Raw genomic sequence first — 18,793 nt, forward strand, 5'->3', positions numbered from 1 at the left:
CACAGTTGATAAATATTATATTTATATAAATATATTTATATAAATAGATAAAAAAATATGCTCACTTACAATAAGCAACGCATCTTTCTTGAAATGAATGTGATTTTTCCTATTTAAGTAAATATCACCGGCGCTCTCTATCCATAGCATACAATAGACCCATGCTATTACTGTAGACCCGATCAGCAGATAAGTCTAAAAATAAAAAATTTCCACATTCGCGAGATCATTCAATATGAAATGAACCGGATTTGTATAACTGAAAGGAAATATGCTCACGTAAATCGGCTGAAATAGCAGTGCCGGCATTGAATACACAGCTTTACCCGCCTCTCGGAAAAGCTGCATAACCAGCTCGATTCTTTTTCTCATCACTAGAATCACTAGAAGAACAATCACCTGCGGAATATATGTTAATACGTATATATCCGCAAAATTTGTATGAACATAGCGTTGGATACAACGATTTTTCTTACAGAAACAACAGACATAATAATAGCGTAGATAAAATAGGGTTCCTCGCTGGAATCCTCCGGATAGACTTCGTGTCTTTCCACGCTCTTTTTTTCACGGTACCACGCTAACCTTTGCATAAAAGATTAAACTTATTTTACTAAATTTAAATAATAAATACACGGCAAGAACGGTTTCACTGAATTATTTAAAAATGTAACTAGATATCATCTAAAAATAATTTTGTTGAAACATGAAAACAATCGTGCAGAACGCTCATGCTTGAATTTACATAGTTGTTTTGATGGTCAAACAAAATTATTTTTAAATTTATATCTATCTAAAATTTTAAATCCTTCAGCAAAATTGTTCTTTCTATATAGATATTCTATTCTCATGTAGGAATTTTTAGATTAAACAAATTTAAGATATGACTTTTGCTACATCGTTTTAATTGTTAAAAATTGAGAGAATTCTTTTTACCAGAGGTATGTTGTGCCACCGATGCAAGCCAAAACTGCGCCGATCAATACGACATAAATGACATATTGTACCATATAGCGGAAGGCTACCAGGATACCGAGAGAAAGTGCTGAAAAATCAGTCGTAATCAATCACGTAAAATTCCTGTTTTGTGTCGCGATGAGAGAGAGAGAGAGAGAGAGAGAGAGAGAGAGAGAGAGAGAAATAATATAAGAATTTAAAATTGAAATTTAATATGCAAGAATTATCATCAATTATCGATGAGATAAAAAGATTATTCTGTTAACGTAAAAAAAAATACTATTTTTTAAAATTCCAATTACATTCTGCAAATTGTTTGGCATATCATCGAATTTAATAAATGCTTTTATATATATATAGATAAACAGATAAACAATGAGGAGAAATTATATTTATACATACAGCAAGAAATTGAAAGTTTTAAATAATATAATATTAAAATAACATATGATAGATATTTATTTCTGAACATCTACCTAAAGCTATAAGCAAAAGGTAAATCAATTCACGCCATGCGATTCCCAGATCAGTAACTGCGTTCTGAAATAATAATATATTTTACCGATTAATTACTTATTTAAACCAATTGAGAAGATACTGCACACGATATTGCTTGTAAATTGTGTTTGAATATCTTAAAATGAATTGATCTATTTATCTCAAATTTTAATAGACATATCATGACGCAACGCTATACATATAAAAATTAATAAATTCTAAGAAAGAAATTTGAGATAATTTCATTTGATAATTTAATTTGAAGCTTAATTTAAAATGTAATATGTTATTAAATCATCATAAATTTTCAAATTAAAACAGACTATTTCCGAACTATTTTAAAAATAAATGATTGGCCAGTTTAGTGTACGACACATAATTTTTCTTTTTAAAATGGATATATTTTCTCTTACTATTTCGAATGTTGGAAAAAATTAGATTTTTTTCCGCTATAAAGAACAAAGAACAAGGTGACATGAAATTCCCGGAAATTGGAATAAAATCTATTTAAACAAAGTGTCTTAAGACCGCAAATGTAAATATATGACTGAGTAATGAAAACCTCAATAGTCTAAGCTGGATCTTAGTGCTTAAATATTATTTAAGCACTAAATATAAATGTATATACACATCCAGCAGTTGTGTAAATTGCGCAATGAAATTATTTTCATTCTTGAAATGCAATTATAAGTCGAACTGAAATATAGTAATACGATAATATCATAAATTAAATTGAAAAGAAATTAATAATATTGATGCTAATAAATATTTTAGGTGTTTGGCTCAGGTGATTGCGTTTCAAGAAAATAATTTCGGCATTCAATTTACAGAACTGGATATGTATATAAATTCATATTGAAAATATTATTTAATTACTAAGATCCAGCTCAGATCATTGAGATTTTCATTACTCAGTTGTAAAATAACATATAAATTTATTTATTATTGATTTAAACAGAAATTGTAAAAATGAAAGATATATATACCAATAGAAAATAATATTATAGTGCATGTTTTTTTTTTAATTCAAGATCAGATTCTAACAAAATAACAGACTAGTTAATAATTTTTACACAAGGGATAATCTCAGAAAATATACTCACAAATAAGATCACTTACATTGTAAATACTTTCTAACCGAAGGGTCCTTATTATGGAGCTGATAGTTTCTGATGCTTTCTTATTCATACAGCGATTCAGGAATAATATTCTATGAGCAGAGAAACAGAAATTGATGTTAGAAAAAAAACAATCGGAAAAAATCAAGTTTATATTTACTACATGAAACTTTCTGCGATTGCTACTCTAGCAGTTTCTCATTTAGATTAACGCGAAAAGCACAAACAGAAACGCAAAACATTTAACGAGATTCAATTTTACTAACTTGGTCTTGTCCTGTACACAGCTCTCTACACATGTACGTTTTTTCACTCCAGTCACTTCCAAATCAATCTCGAGGTACCTAATGGACACAGAATATAAATTATCAATGAAAACAATGATCAATATGATCAATTCTCAAAATTTTAGTATGAAATGGCACAAACAATCAATATCAAGAGTTGAATATTATTTTATTTTATTATGTTTTAGCCTTTTTATTGATTCTAAGCTGCATTAATTTTTTCGAATAGGTTGTGCTACAATACAGTTTTTAATTTAATATATTATTTTATTTAATAATTTCTTTAATTTATGTAATTTATTTCAGGAAAATTATAAAATTTTTAATATAATCTCACCTTTGTTACATGAGCTATACGATTGAATCGCAAGAAAATTTGTAGTATTTTAATACAAATACTTCAAGGTGCACTTACGGTTTGTTGGTGTAATCAGCACCCTTACACTTGAATTTCGGATCATTTTCGTACGAGGTTACACGACCACAAACATTTCCGCAATTATCGTATCCATTTACCATGCGGAATATGTCACCCTTTTTCACCACATTCGTCATCATGAAGATCTGCACGCGCGAATTACATTTAGAGAATATTTAGAGAACATATTGGCGTTATGACGCAGATAAAAAAATAATATTACTTACAAAACCACCCGCCAGCACGAGTAGGATGATTATAGCAAAAAAATCGGTGCATGATCGGTCTTTCACGAATACCTGTTCTGAATAATTCGATGGCGAATTTTGACTATCAGGCGTCTAGAAAGGAAGAATTATATACAATGTTAAGACTGTTCAAATAAATAAACAACCGATTTTGAAAAGACTTTAGTCTGCTTATAAATGAAAAATTTTAAATCAAACACTTTGAAGAAATAAATAAACGTACTAATCAATATGGAAAAAACAGTTTTGCTAAAGTTATCTAAAAATTTAGCTAGTTACAGATCTAAACATTTTGTTAGATCATCAAAATAATGTAAGATACTCATGTTGTTTTAAAGATTATGCGTTTCGCGGGTTTTCTCTGTGTCCAGATCCATTCTTGGAATGTCAACATTTCGTGAATCTGCCATGTCCACTTTATCAGGGCTAAAAGCAGCCTATTGAGCTGTTCCTCCGGGCCATTCCAACGAAACATTGGCATTCCAAGAATGGATCTGAACACAGAGAAAACCCGCAAAACGCATAATCTTTATATAGAAAGCATCCGGGGAAGCTTCAAGAATATTACTCAAGTTGATTGTTAGAATATATAAAAATTTTTGCAACATACTTCCAGCTTGAATTTTCTATATAATTATTTTAATGGACCAAGAATTATTATTTTCAAATTATTATTTTGTATATTTAGTTGAATTTATAAATATTCCAGCAAAACCATTTTTTTCTCTGAAGATATAGCTGCAAATCAATTACATTTATTATCGAAAAAATTAGGTTGATTAATTTAATGAATAAAACAAATGATATTTCAGCAAAATCGTTGAAAAGTTTTGCTGAAATATCTAAAAATTTAACTAGACAAATCTGAAAATAATTTTGTTGAATCATCAAAATAATTATGTAGGACGCTCAAACTGATTGCTAGAAAAGTCAAAAGTTTTTGCAGTAAAGCTTGAATTTCCTATGATAATTAGATAATCCAACAAAATTTTTTCAGATCTAGATCTACCGAATTTTTTAGTTAGACACAAATTTTTATTCCAGCAAAACGTTCTTCTTTCCATGAATTAGTTTGAATTGCGTGTTTGAGAAACATAAATACTTTATGAATGTTATCATTTTTAGGCACGCTACATTCATAAATATGCGGATCCTTTTTTAACTAGCATATAGGGGAAACGTTTACCGTGCGGTCCGTAGGTTCCACTTTGGGCGAAGGCTCCACTTTGGACGAAGGTTCGTCCACACAACCACAGCAACCCATCTCTAAACTAACTGGAGCGACTGACTCCTCCAAACGATCGTGCTCGTCCTCCTTCTGATCGCCCTTTGACAAGCCTACCGTTTCTGAACACGCGCCAGCTTTAAGAACACAAATTGAAGATACGATTATTAATTCGCTCCTGTCACTATATTTATCGAAACTGCAAAAATAATCAACATTGCATAATTATACTCCAATACACGCGAGATACATGACAACGAGCAAGATAATTGTGCTTTTTATGTATGATATTAGTGATTTTATCGCGGTATATATTAAAATTCCGGAATATATTAAAATACTTCAAACTATAGATTAAAAATATGTAGTTACATAATGTTTCTGAACTGGAAAACCTGTTGAAGCGAACATACCAATACACAAATCGCTATATTGATTGTGAATTATCATCAAGATACAGTCGAGAATATTGAAAATGACATAAATTTCCAAATTTAATTTTTTCTCGATAGTTAACGACTCAATTTTGAACGTGGCAGAACGTGACGTGTGCATAAAATGTATTAAAACAATTTTGATGTGAATGCAATGCGATGGCGATCGCTGTTTTCCGGGACGCGTTCCTTGAACGAAACCTGGGTCACGTCGATATCGATCGATTAATACACTTGGGAAGAGAGTTGCATGCTTGGATATTGTTGTCGCAACGCCAATCAGAATCACGCATCATCCATAGTAACACACGCGAAACATAATTGTTCAGAAGTAGAACTTGAGAAGGTTGATTGAAATACGTCAAATTTTCTGATGAATTTATGAGAGATAAACATTTTGACGATTACTTTCTGTCAAATTACGAAATAGTAAACTGAAATGATAAACGGAAATACGTATAAACAGAATTTTATGTACATACATCATGATACTTGAATGACACGTAATGAGTCTCATATTTCTTTATCAAGCCAAGTAATTAACATTAAATAATAATATTTATAGTTGGCACCTTTATGGACTATAAATTTATTAACTATCTATTATGAGATAGATGTTCTGTAGGAAGTGGCATATAAGATTTATTTAACGTAAAACGGCTAACTTCACTAATACTAACAGAAAATCTATCACAATCACTAAAGATATATACACACGTAAAAGTCACACGAATATATATTGAGTGCAGTAGGTTAATGTTACTTCCATGTTTCAGTCACGAAAGAAACACGGGAGAAGTTTTTATCACGGCAATACAGAGGCGAAAGGGAACTTTAGTTACGCGATATAGTGTTGAATGACATGGATACGGCTATTGCCTCTCGAAGACATTACAATTACGTCATTACTCCCTGCCTTAGTTGTAACCATTAATCTACCTTGTTTAAGATTTTTTTAATTGAAATCGATCGCTTTCAGTAAATGTAACGCTCACGCTATAATAAATTTCAAGTGAAATAATGATTTTACTTGAAATAATATATAATATACATATAATCTAAAATATCAATGTTAACGTTTGTATAAAATAATACGTATTATTAATTTATATTATATTTTCTTTATATATAATATTAACATATTGTATAAATTTAATATAACATATAAATTTATTTATCATTATTTCTGCGAAAGACGTATTAATTAATTCTTTTGTATCGGATCTTTTTGTACTACTTTTACTCCTACTACTTTAGATATAGCGATTACATAGCGAATTATATAGCGAAAGTTTTATTCGCAGTATTTTATCTCATTGAATTATCTCATTGATCATCGGCAAGATGCCATCAATCAAAAATTGACACGGCTCCAGTCAAAATCAAACTTTAATATCGCGATAATCAAATTATCTTCCTGTGTCTATATACCGTGTCATAGGGAATACTCCTAGAACATAGATGTAAGACGGATTAACGCTTCCCTGACCCGATCGATATCGAAAGTAGGCGCATCGCCCTGTGAACACATAGTCCGTAACTACGTTTCGTACATTCAAAGAGAGGACTAAACATGATAACAATCGACCCAAACAATATGGGTGGATGTTTAGTTAGGATACAAACGTCATTCTTAACAGTTACGAGTAACAAAGACAGAATGTACAGACAAATATTATATCGACTTATATATCATCAAATAACATGCGCCTATATTTCACAATGCAATTACACGGTGATTGATTATTTCTATCGCAACAATAAAAGCGATTTTTGTGCACATAAAGTATATCATATCGTATAATTACAAGTGTATAATTATTTTTTACTTTTTTTAAATTGCTATCAAGCTCTCATTGCACATAAGATAAACGTTTTTCTATACAACTGTGCGTGTGTGTTTAGTACAATAATTCCTAGCCTAGCTATTCTGAAATAACTTTTGTCATGAAAACAGATGGTTCACCGGCTACCGCATAACTTCTTGCGCGGCCCGCAAGTGCAAAAAGCTGTAAATGTTTACAAAGCAAATCGACGTAATCCAGTATGGGACATTTCGGATTTGCAGTTTCGGACGTTCTTCTATTTAACTTAGGTTTAGCCGGGATTTCAACTAATATTAGACTACTCAGCTTGTCGCACGAATTACATACGGTTTGCCAACGGTATCTGCTATCTTACATGCCTCAATGAAATTATGCTCTCATAATAATCAGAGAACATCGATAAAGGTAATTTCGCCATTAGCCGGTATCGCAAATTATTTTCGCGCTGGTGGCTTGCCAACCTGGGATCTATTTTCGCGTATCCAAAGGCATCGCCCGTAGATTTCAACGGAGTTCCCGTAAAGTTATGAAAGACGTATTTCTCGAAAACTTATGGGCATCAAGCGGCGGTATACCTTTTCAATGAAACTTTGGTGAAAAGACGCTCGAGAGGGTTCTACGCATTCCATGGAAAAATTCCGAGATACGAAGTTACGGATTTTTCTTGCGGATCAACCAACGCTTCTCACAAGCCGGTGAGTTGGATACATAATCTCGTCTACCAGCACGAGCAGCGCGTGGGACGAAAGATACATGCGAAAGAAAAAGAGTATAAGAGAGAAAGAGAGAGGGGAGGGGGGGGGGGGGGGGGGGGGTTTAGACCTTACATTGAACATAGCACCGCCACAAGTCTTTCACACGCTCGCAATAGAGATCGTATGAGACAATGCAAAAACAACTAAACGACGAATTAAGGCTTACTTAGACTAATTATATACTGTGAGGAATTAAGAAGAATCGTGAGTCACGCTTACGCACATCCGTGAACATGATATAATAACATTCACAGCACTTATACAGCAATTATGTTTCTTTTATATCTATTTCTTGTAGTCGTCACGTTAACAATTATTATTATTTAACACGCTTATTAAGTAATCATTTTAGGTTATTTTATTAAGTAATCGTTTTAAGTTCGTTTAAGTTAAGTTTAATAAGAAGCAATAAATCTTTAGATAAATTTAGTTTATGCTATAAATTAATTCTTCGGTTTAACTAATAATCGTCATCACACCTTTTCTTGTCGAGTCGAATTAACCTGTTTTACTTCACAAAGAAAACCATGAAAAAGAAACCCACTGCAACCGACCAACTACGATCGACGCACCAGACAGAATAAACGCATCTCTATTGGTTCTCACAACTTTATCCCCTCTCCATGCTCAGTTTCTCTTCAACGATAACTTACTTTATCATATAATACAATATAGTCTGATGAAGATAATCGTAATAATACATTATCTGACAACCTTGTTATTGAAACACAATAATAGATAATTCAATATCTACGAGTTGCATCTCAATATCCTTGAAAATGTTCCATGTACGTTTGGTGTTGCGTGCTAACCATCACGTTAGTTTAAAGTTATTGATATTACAAATCGAACATAGCAAAAAATTAAATGTAAGATTAAGAAATAAATAAAAGTCATACAGTCTGAAATTCACTAAAAGAATGAAAAAGATTGTTTCGAATTATTTAAGCAACGATAATGATAGACGAATATTGAGAAAGGATGCACTCGAAATGCTCAACTTCTGATATAAAAAAATACCTAGACTCTGTAGAATATTTCATGAACCAAAGGAACATCTGGATGGGATGTTTTGCGAGAAATACTGAGTAGAATCGAAAAGGCCCGATTTTCTTGATGTCCCTTTATACCTGATCTCCTCACTCATCCTTGTCTGAATTGATAGAGCATTCCAGATACATTTTTAGTTTTTATTCTCCGACAATTTTATATTTGTGCAGGTCTCCAAAGTTTTATACTTGTGCAGATCTTCATTATTAAAAACTATGTGAAGAAATCTGAATAATTTATTTTCGAATCCATAATATTGCTGCTGTATTTCATCATAATAAAAAAATGGGATTTTTTGCAAATTTTTCTCTACTCTAGATACTAATTTGCCTATATCCAATTATTATTATTCCTGATTTATGAATATCTATTTAAATATGTATTATACAGGTTAAAGGCTCATTCCTAGGAACTGCAATAAATAATATCATTTGGATCCACAAAATAAAATTTTTTCTATTATAATGTTTGTACGCAAAATCACTGTTAATCTCGTTACACAACTTCTGACGATTAATGTCCTTATAATCTTACGTAGAAATCGTTAGAAGATGGATGTACGTTAACAGATGGTGTCTACATTAATTGCCAGCTGCTTCATAAGTCTCTTTCTTTTTCTTTCTTGATTCATGTACTCACCGAACAATCAATACGTTCATTGATTTTAAAAGTCAATACTGGTTTCCGTACTAATTTTTCTCGTTGCAACTTTCATGAACTATCTCAATGAAATAATAACGCATAACTATGCCCGGAATTCTCGTGTAGGTGCAAAATTATCGCTTCCGGAATTGCGCAAGAAACTCGTTTGCCCACTAACGATATATTAGGCTTAAAAGTTAAATCGCTCTGCCGTGTATAACGCTTCGAAATGGAGCAAATAATCAAATAGCGAATGAGGCCGATCAATCTTTATGCATAAAGATATAATTTATCTGAATAATATTCATTTTGCAAACGTATTTAGAACGTAATTAATGAGCTCGATAATGAAGAATAAAGATATATAATATAATCAGTAATCTATTTAGCTACATTTATTGACGATAATAAGGAGATAAAAATGTTCATCACGAATTATGTAATAATTATGCAATTTACTTTTATTAAATAATTACTTATTTAAATATATATATACATATAATTATTTTTCAAACTAAACTATTTAAAAATATTCTCATAGCTTTTCTTAATATTTTCCAGGAAATGTGTTTCATTAAAAATGTATATTCAGTGATAATCTCTGTCTTACTCTGTATCAAGCTTAACCTCGACAGATAACAGAAGTAATAGTAGTATATAAGGATTAAAGTAAACGGATGTAAATAGTACCTTGATGAGGATTTTCCTCGGCGTCATTCACGCATTATGATAATCCTATATTCTCCGTTCTTCAATTATTCATGAAACTCGCTCCGACTTTCCTGCTTAGGCTTCTCTTCGCGGAAACAGATATTAGTGCAATTTCTGTGCATTCTCAAAGCTACACGTATTTCCAGATTTTTGAAAACGAATACAACTCACGTATAACATGTGCTTATCCTCGTCATTCGAACTCACGTAACCTTTGGGTTGCGATCGATGCATTATCAACACAACTGAAGACAGGCCTGCAACGTTTTTACATTTGTTCGATTTAACACATATATCTCTCTCTATCCTCTTTTCCTCAAAAATATAAAAAGAAGTACAATTTTGTCCCACAAAATATGCAAAGATTTAAAATTAAAATCTTATGAGATTCGCAACGAGATTATATTACATTTTATGTAACAACGTTTTCATCTATTAAATTAGCATTTCATATTAAATTAATAATCAATTGTTTGTGAATTGCTGAATTATGTGGCGAACAAGATCATAAAATAGAAGACCAAGATTTTTGCGTGAATAATGAAGAAATATAAAGATTAAACTAAGCACATCGAAGAAAGACTGCTCCTTTTCCGCCTAAAGTTCTTTGTTTTCTCACTTCTGATGCAATGACCTTCGCGGGGAATTCCTCTATCTTTTATCTGCGTTCATTGAATACAATAGACTTCATTTATAATGTAGGACAGGCAGATCATCACTCGCTAATTGTAAGTTAATTAGGAGAATGTTTGCAAGTGCAATGCAATTAGAATTAATATGAATAAACACTTGATCGATGTAAGTCAAACGATTTGCATGCAATTATTAGTTTTAGCGCGCAAAGGCAAACTTAGAAAGATCTGATGCTACTTGTATGAAGTATGTTTAAACCGAAAGTAATCATCTAATTTTTTTTACATAAACGATCACTTTACGATCATTTTATGAAACTGGGAAGTTTTTATATTTCTACTAATTAAAATCACTACTTATTAACAATATTTTATATTACGTTTCTCTTTATTAGTATTTGAGAATATTATGAATATAAATATTATGATTTAATCACAACTTTCTGAAAGTAAAAACCAAATAAATATTAAATGGGATAAGTGTGTTAAGTAGCTATGACAGTATTTTTAAAAAATAAAGATTTTCAACAATATAACGCTTTTTTATCGCGGATTTTCAATAAAATTGCATATTTAAAGATTTATAAAGAATATAATTACTAAAAAATAAAAAAATATTACAAAAATATACATAAAAAAATAACACTTTACAATTTATATTTTTCGCTACTGAGCTTAGCTGAGGTATAAAAATATTCCAGATGACGATTCCCGGGTTAAAAATATAATAAAGCGTATTGTCAAATTTAATAACTGTATATCAAGTATGATTGTGTAACAATTTTGAAAATTACATTTCGTTTTATTTCGATTTTAAATTATTATTAATGGCTTGTTTGGAATAGCAAAACATACATTCGCGCGAAAATAGCTCTTGCGGTATTAACATGACGCGGAAAATGCTATTATTAAGACGTATTATTCTCATACCTTTCGATTGTTCGTAACTGAATACACCGCGGTACATTTGTCATTATGAGCGTATCTCATTCATCTTACATCACTCACATGCATCCAAGGACCTACGAGTACGCATGCACCTGCGCACTGCAACCCGCACCTGCGGTTGCGAAAATACAATGCAAAAAGTCTCTCCAGCGATATTCGCTCACAGATAGAAAGAAGCGTTTTGTCGAAGTGAAAGAAAAAAAGTTTTAGGATGATCAATATTCATTGCTAAATTGGAGGTGATAAATTATTAAACCAATAAGGAGTATGTTGTTGATATTAGAAATAAAGTAAAGACAATTTCGTTAACGAGAAAATATTGACAATGTAAATCACATTTTAATGAAATGGCTAAACAAACTTTCTTGAGACCGCTTTGTCTCACTAACGTAAACTAGATAACAATAAATATCATATTATAAATATAAATATAAATTAACATCCGTTTATCAAGCACATATACTAACGGTGAATAATTGGGAAAGTAAATGTTGATCGTTTGCGGATTCTTAAACCTCTGTGGTCCAAGCGGGACTTTAAAAGACCCAAGCGAATTTTCAATTTGAATTATTCTACCTCAAATTCAAACAAATTCGAACAAAAAAGTGAGAAACATTCTTGATCTATCTTCCAAAATTTTACTCGATGCAATATTATATATATACGGTTACGTAAATTTTGAATAAAATTTTCCTCGTAGAGGACGTTTCGGAATGTAAACCTAAATGTCGAAAGGGTGTTTTTCAGAGTTTTTCCAGAGGTTTTCAGATTTCGTAGAGTTCAAAACCCTTTGAAAAATACAATCAGGTACTGGTCAGTGACTCGGTTGGATTAGGAAACCAGTGAAAAAAACATTGGACCGCTCAGGATTAAAAGTGACAATTGCTGGTGTGAAAAGCAATCGAGAGCACCAAAACATCGGAAACGCATGCATTTGCAAAGTCAAGCCGTGAGCCGTGTCACGATCTGCGTAACGATCGTGACACACCTGTGGGCGTAACTTGGGACGGAAGAAAAAAGAAACAAGAGGGGAAAAAAACTGTACGGACTAACCATGAAAACGACAATTCCAATGAACATTAGGTTCGAGGTTTGAGCATTTGGTTTTCTTATAAACAATATCAGACATCGTTTTATATTTTATATTTTCGTGCGTCAGTGATTCTCGAAATAACGAGGCTGAGCATGTGCGTCTGAGTCACGGAAGACAAAACCTGTGTATTCCTGCGATTAGATTAGAGCGAGTATGGCGGCAGCCAATAAACCGTTAGCATTCCAGCGAGAAGGTAAGCTCGCTCAATCGGGCCATTACCGTGCTACTTGAAGCGAACCCGCTCCAAGGTTCCGATGAGCATTCGCAGTGGTCGCAGTTGAGTCGCAGTTGCAGTGATCTAAGGACACTCCAGTCACCACGTTAATATGAATCGCAGTGTTTATCGTAGACTTCGTTCTCCTCGTACAAGCTGTCCTCCTCCCAAAACGTATCTCTCGTGAGTTAATTTTCTGGATTATCCGAGTTTCTCAGCAGATTGTTAGAAAAAAGAAACTTCATCTAGGCAACAACGATAATGACGACACGCAGCACGCACGTGGTTCAATCTTGGATCTTGGAGAACAGAAGACGAATCGTATGACGCGGAAGTCACAACATCGCTTTGTTTTTGTTATGTCGTCGCGCGAACTCGCGACAAGTCCGCTCGCATTCGAGCTCGGGCACAATACTAACAGTCGCCGACTCGTGTGATTACCAGCGGGGCCTGGAGAACGGGCTCTCTTGTGTGCCCGCCGGTTAACGATACTTCGTTGCAGTCCATGCTCCATTCGCTGTCCTCCTCTTTCACATTCCTCTCACTCTCCTCCCACTTCTCCCGCGTGTCTCCTCTCCCTCCCTCCCATCCTCCCGCCTGTCTTCTCTTTCTCTCGTTATGAATCATTCTCTTTGTCGCGTTGTCTGTCCGTCACGCACGCACTCACTCTCCTCACTCTTCCAACTACTGACCTTTCTGTCCTTTACTTCTCTTCACGGCTTGTTTCTCTCTTTAGCCGTCTGTCCTCCCTCTACGTCGGATCTCTGAATCTCATAGTATCTCCTCCAATCGAGTCTACGAATTATCCGCGACGCTTGGAGCCCGATTTCATCAAGGTCCTCTTGCATTAAACGCTAACGAGTACGTACGCTAATCGTGGCGATAACTTCGTTAACTAACTTGTCGGGGGCAATTTCAGGCACCACGCGATACCGTATCAATCTCACCCGAACGATATAACATCTTACATTACGCGCGTAGTTAGTTAATAGTTTGCGCTGCAATTTTATGTAATGCAGTTAAGCACAATGGCTTCGTCCAACGGAAAAGGCATGCAATTTTTCAACTGTTGGAAGATTCTTTAATAATGGTTTAGACCTGCGCACAATGAAGAAATATTAAGAACAGGAATAAATATTAAATATTAAATATAGAAAAACAAAAAAAAAATGAAAAATAGAGGTTAAACGCACAGTGGATATAAATAAGACGTATTTAGATTTTATTTACAAAACGTAACACATAATGGATATAAATAAAATCTTACATTTATTTATACTCATTATTTATATTCATTATGTATTACATTTATTTTAATTTTTTCTTTTTCTAATATTTAATATTTATTGCTGTTCTTAATATTTCTTCCATTATACGCAGAATCTTATACATTTGGATCTAGTAAGGAATTAAAGGCAAGATTAATCAATATTTTAAAAAATTATAACAGTTACAGTTGTTTTTTTGCTGAATGCAGCCAATGATTTTCACAAGAATCGTTCTCTCTTTTCTTCTTCTTCTCTCCCCCCCTTTTGACAAATCTTGATAAGATATACGCCATTTTCGCGCGATACAAGCACCATCTTCGCTAAACTCTACAATTTTAAAATGATTTGATAAGATCTCGTGCAATGGAACTCGTCGTTTCTTTTATACGCAGGACAGGTTCTCTTCGAAGAAACTTGAGTCAACTCCTGAGTAAAAATTACAAAAATCGTCGTAATTATAAAGCTATTTACCGCCGAGAAAATCAAGGGTTTCAAGAATGTAAATAGACAACAGAGATTCATCTTTGGTTAATCTTAAACAGGCTTTAATCGAATGGAAATTCTACTTGAGAAATTTAACGGCCGAAATATTTAATGTTGAACATTAAAAAATTGCGACGAGCGTTTGGTGCGCCATTTAATTTTCCGCTGAGGAAAAATCAATTTCCGGGAACTAGCCTCGGGAACTTGTCATTAAAATTTTATAGCACGCTGGCATGGACGGTACGTTGTAATATCACGCATTAAACTTGTCGAATATGTCAACCGGTCTTTTGATTTGTATGCGTTCTATTTATGCATGATCTATGTGCATAATCTATAATGCATGTGAAACACATAAACATACATAATTGTGATAACAAGAGACGAGTAAAAAGCATAGGAAACATTCTAATATACATTAGAATTTTTCTCCGTTTTATAAAATGCGTCCGCTGCGAGACATTGTATTGTAATACGTGCATACATGAATACGATTGTATTCAGCGCTGCTGCGGCCTGAAATTGAGTTCAACCCGAATCCCCGCGTTTCCCTTTCGTCTAATATCAGTTAAATGAGACCGTCGAGTGCATTTCAGCAAAGCGCTCCAGCGAATAGCTCTTTGCTACTCTCACTAATAAAACATAACGGGATCCAGTCGTCCGGTACTCGAACTCATAAGAAACAAGTACGCCTATATCGCTCTGGGCGTCAGCTAAAGTCTTTGAGCACGAACATGCTGAATTGTCTGTGCAAAAAAAATGTCCAAGGGCCTTGTAAATATTTCAGAAACGTTCTTTGAACGAGCAGCGTAAATTAGACCGCACTGACTGTCCTGTGAATCTTTGAAAAGTCATTGAAAAACTGATTTATCCCTTCAGGATCGCCGAAATTGGCTGTGATCTTCATAACAGCGTTTCTAATATCTTAGAAAAGAACATGATCAATACTTAGAAATTAAAATACCTATAATCCGGCTCAAAGCTTCTTCATTGCTTAAATCATTCAGTCTTGAATTACTATATATTAGGTGTGGGAGAAAGTTCGTGGCGTTTTTCCCGTTACATCTAACGGGAAAAACGCCACGAACTTTTTCCCACACCTAATATATTATATTGTAGTCTTTCGAACTGCGCGCCGAATTGTTTTTCCGGAAAAAACTAAATGCAATTAAACTACTCTAGTAATCGCGAATTAAATCTTGCAAAAGAATTGTTTCAAAATTATAATTTACATTGATAGTAATTTGCTGATCTTAAGGTATGTTGAAGACAATTGATAACAGTGTAGAAATAAGCGCGTGCTTATACACAATCAACTCGCGTCCATAATTTTTATCAGTTTTGCATTCTCTCTCTCGCGTCAAGGCTGATTACCTTACAGTCGACCGTTCCTCCGTTTCGCTTAGTGGTTAGACAATACGCGGTCGCAGTGGCCAGTTGAAAAATAGCGGTCGTTGCACCGTGAATTTTTTATATGACGCGGACGAGCCAAGCACGCGACATGTCGGGCGATGCGTTACGGATAACTCGTAATGTGGACGTGGGCGCTGAATAATAGCTACTTGTAGAGGAAGAGCTTCGATTCCGCGCAATTCATAGCCGCGCCGCGCTACGAGACGCTCTCATACTGGAATGCAATTTGTATTAGCAATGATATATCAGTAATTGCAACATCACGGAGGGAGTGCAATTCCACTCGCGACAAGTCCGCCGTTCGCATTCGCATATTCGTGATATCGCGAGTATAGCAGAGATTACTATGTCCAGCTATAACGACATTACCTTCTGTCATCGAACCGCGTCATTTATCGCAATTCTGCAATCGCGTTGCAATTATAAGGGATATTCGTTCCGTAAATAGGATGTTATCAGTTTGCATTTATGAAAAAAAAAAAAAAAACAATTGCCAGATAATAAAACCTTTGTCTCCTAATCTGTCTCTCTTTCTTTCTCTTTTTACAAAATTTATATTATTTGTTTATATATATTATTATAAATTTATATAATTATTTGATTACTATTTATTATAAATAAATTTATATTTATTTGATTATTTATTAACTGCTTAATAATATTTTAAATTGTACAAAAAAGATTAATGCCAATGCAGTTTTAAGATATGATATTTCAAGTTTTAGAAAATAAGTGCTAACTCAGTATCCTTATTCCCTATCCAGGCGTTCTATAATTCATCGAAAAATACATTTCTCTGAAAGGCTGTTTGCTCGGGCCACCTAAATATTTATTTCCGAAACGTTGAGTTAAGTTTCTCGCCGTCCATCAAGCTGGCAGAATTGTTCTTGACGAACTCGTGGAACGAGCACATAACTTGCGTCCCTATGGATGCGGAATACGTCTGTCTAGAATCCAAGTCCTGTATTCATATCGTACGCCTATATAACACTGAATATATTTTACGTATTAATCTCGAATATGTATGCATTTATGTCCCAAATGTGAATTCTGCTTGTCTCATTTATATACATTTGTGACTCAGACGGCGTAGCGGTCTCACCCTTATTGCACAGAGCTCGCGTACGATGTGTTACGTTTATGTTACAAGATGAGAGGTCAAGGAACGCCTGGAAAAGACGCGCTTTCCATATTTATCAAATACATTCTTACTAAGTCTAAAGACGCAGCAATTATGATAATTAATTGTAATTCGCTATTAGCCTTCGAAAACGCAATTAGAATCGCATGACCGCGTTTAGCGGTGAATGCGGCGTGGCCTAGGCGAACCCGAGTGACCCCGTGGTGTGCTCGCCAGGTACGAGGTCGTACCTGAACACGCACGCGTAACGGCTGCGGACGAGCACCCCGAAAACGACGTTAAACCAGCAGCATGCACGCGGCGCATGGCTACAACTGTGGTGTTTCGTCTCGACTTGGGTGTTGCACCGGTTAACTTTTCAAAGTTTTGCCGACTTTAACTGTGCATTAGACTCTGACTGGCTAAGTTTACCTCATTCATGAAGACCAGGGCCAAAACAAAATGTAGAAGAAGAAAAAGCTATGAACTATGAGCCCACGTGATCCAAATAGATTAATCATAGTCGATTATTCTCTTCACATTCGATTCGACGCGCGACTTTAAAAGTTCTGGGCTTAACGAAAGAAATATTGCACAATGAAAGAAACATTAAGAACAGGAATAAATATTAAATATTACGAATACAGGTTAAACGTGTAACGTAGTATTTATGTGTCCCATGTCTTAATCATTTGTGTCCATTATGAGTTACGTTTAATCTGTATTCATAATTCTTTTATTTATAATGTATCATATTCATTCATGATATTTTTTCTATTGATTATGGGATCTTATCGATCTATAAATTCCTATGTATCAATAAAGCTGTAAAATTCAGTACAGCATGTTGTTCTATACTTTTTACAGATAAATATAAAAGATATCCACTCTTGGCCATTATGTACGTTTTATTATTTAAAATGTAATATAAGAAAATTTGTTCAATGATATTTTTAATATTAATTATTAAAAAATTCACAATATGTTTGTTTTCGTAGAATTTATTTTATAACGTACATAACGTTGCTCAACGGAAACCGCGAGAAGGTGGTGGTTTCTTCCGTCAAGAGGGAAATGTAAAAAATATATTTAAAATATATTTATGTTACAATATCACGCTTAAGTGAAAATAATAAGTTTAAAAAAATTATAAGTTTAAATTATTGCATTAATAAAAAAAATTAATCTTTAAAATTATTTTTTACATTTCCCTGAGAGTGTGTGCGTGTGTGTTTTTATATGCTTATTTGAGTCTAGTGTCTGTCTCACTGAGGAAAAAAAATAGTTCTAACAGCTATAAATTTACAACTTTAAAGTTTAGATTACAACTAGTTTAACAAAGTAATAAGAACTAAATATCGGTACTGAATATTATAAAAATATGGTAAAATATTATTAAAATATAGTATTCAGTTCTATTTTAATCACTATTATCCCTTTGTAAAACTAGTTG

The 18,793-nt window shown here is 33.5% G+C and overlaps 1 protein-coding gene across 6 annotated transcripts in view; it reads right to left on the bottom strand.

Annotated features, from left to right (window-relative positions):
* LOC108690506 (choline transporter-like protein 1) overlaps positions 1-13,456 on the bottom strand; it is a 16,055-nt gene extending 2,599 nt beyond the window's left edge. For 2 of the 6 annotated variants that reach the window (XM_018197829.1, XM_018197823.1), the window contains exons 1-11: positions 13,062-13,456; positions 4,713-4,888; positions 3,506-3,619; positions 3,276-3,424; positions 2,840-2,917; positions 2,575-2,665; positions 1,434-1,497; positions 937-1,045; positions 477-585; positions 280-399; positions 70-195 (exon numbers count right to left, since the gene is read on the bottom strand). In XM_018197829.1, coding sequence (XP_018053318.1) covers positions 70-195; positions 280-399; positions 477-585; positions 937-1,045; positions 1,434-1,497; positions 2,575-2,665; positions 2,840-2,917; positions 3,276-3,424; positions 3,506-3,619; positions 4,713-4,790 — 1,038 coding nt within the window. In that variant the 5' untranslated portion in view covers positions 4,791-4,888; positions 13,062-13,456. Of the gene's footprint in view, positions 1-69; positions 196-279; positions 400-476; positions 586-936; positions 1,046-1,433; positions 1,498-2,574; positions 2,666-2,839; positions 2,918-3,275; positions 3,425-3,505; positions 3,620-4,712; positions 4,889-7,586; positions 7,671-8,245; positions 8,330-10,148; positions 10,250-10,340; positions 10,508-13,061 lie in introns of those variants that run through there. The other 4 variants (XM_018197825.1, XM_018197824.1, XM_018197826.1 and 1 more) reach the window with 4 other exon arrangements.
* Positions 13,457-18,793: the final 5,337 nt, after the last annotated feature.

This window comes from Atta colombica, unplaced genomic scaffold, assembly GCF_001594045.1.
Source record: "Atta colombica isolate Treedump-2 unplaced genomic scaffold, Acol1.0 scaffold33, whole genome shotgun sequence".
Taxonomy (NCBI): Eukaryota; Metazoa; Arthropoda; class Insecta; order Hymenoptera; family Formicidae; genus Atta; species Atta colombica.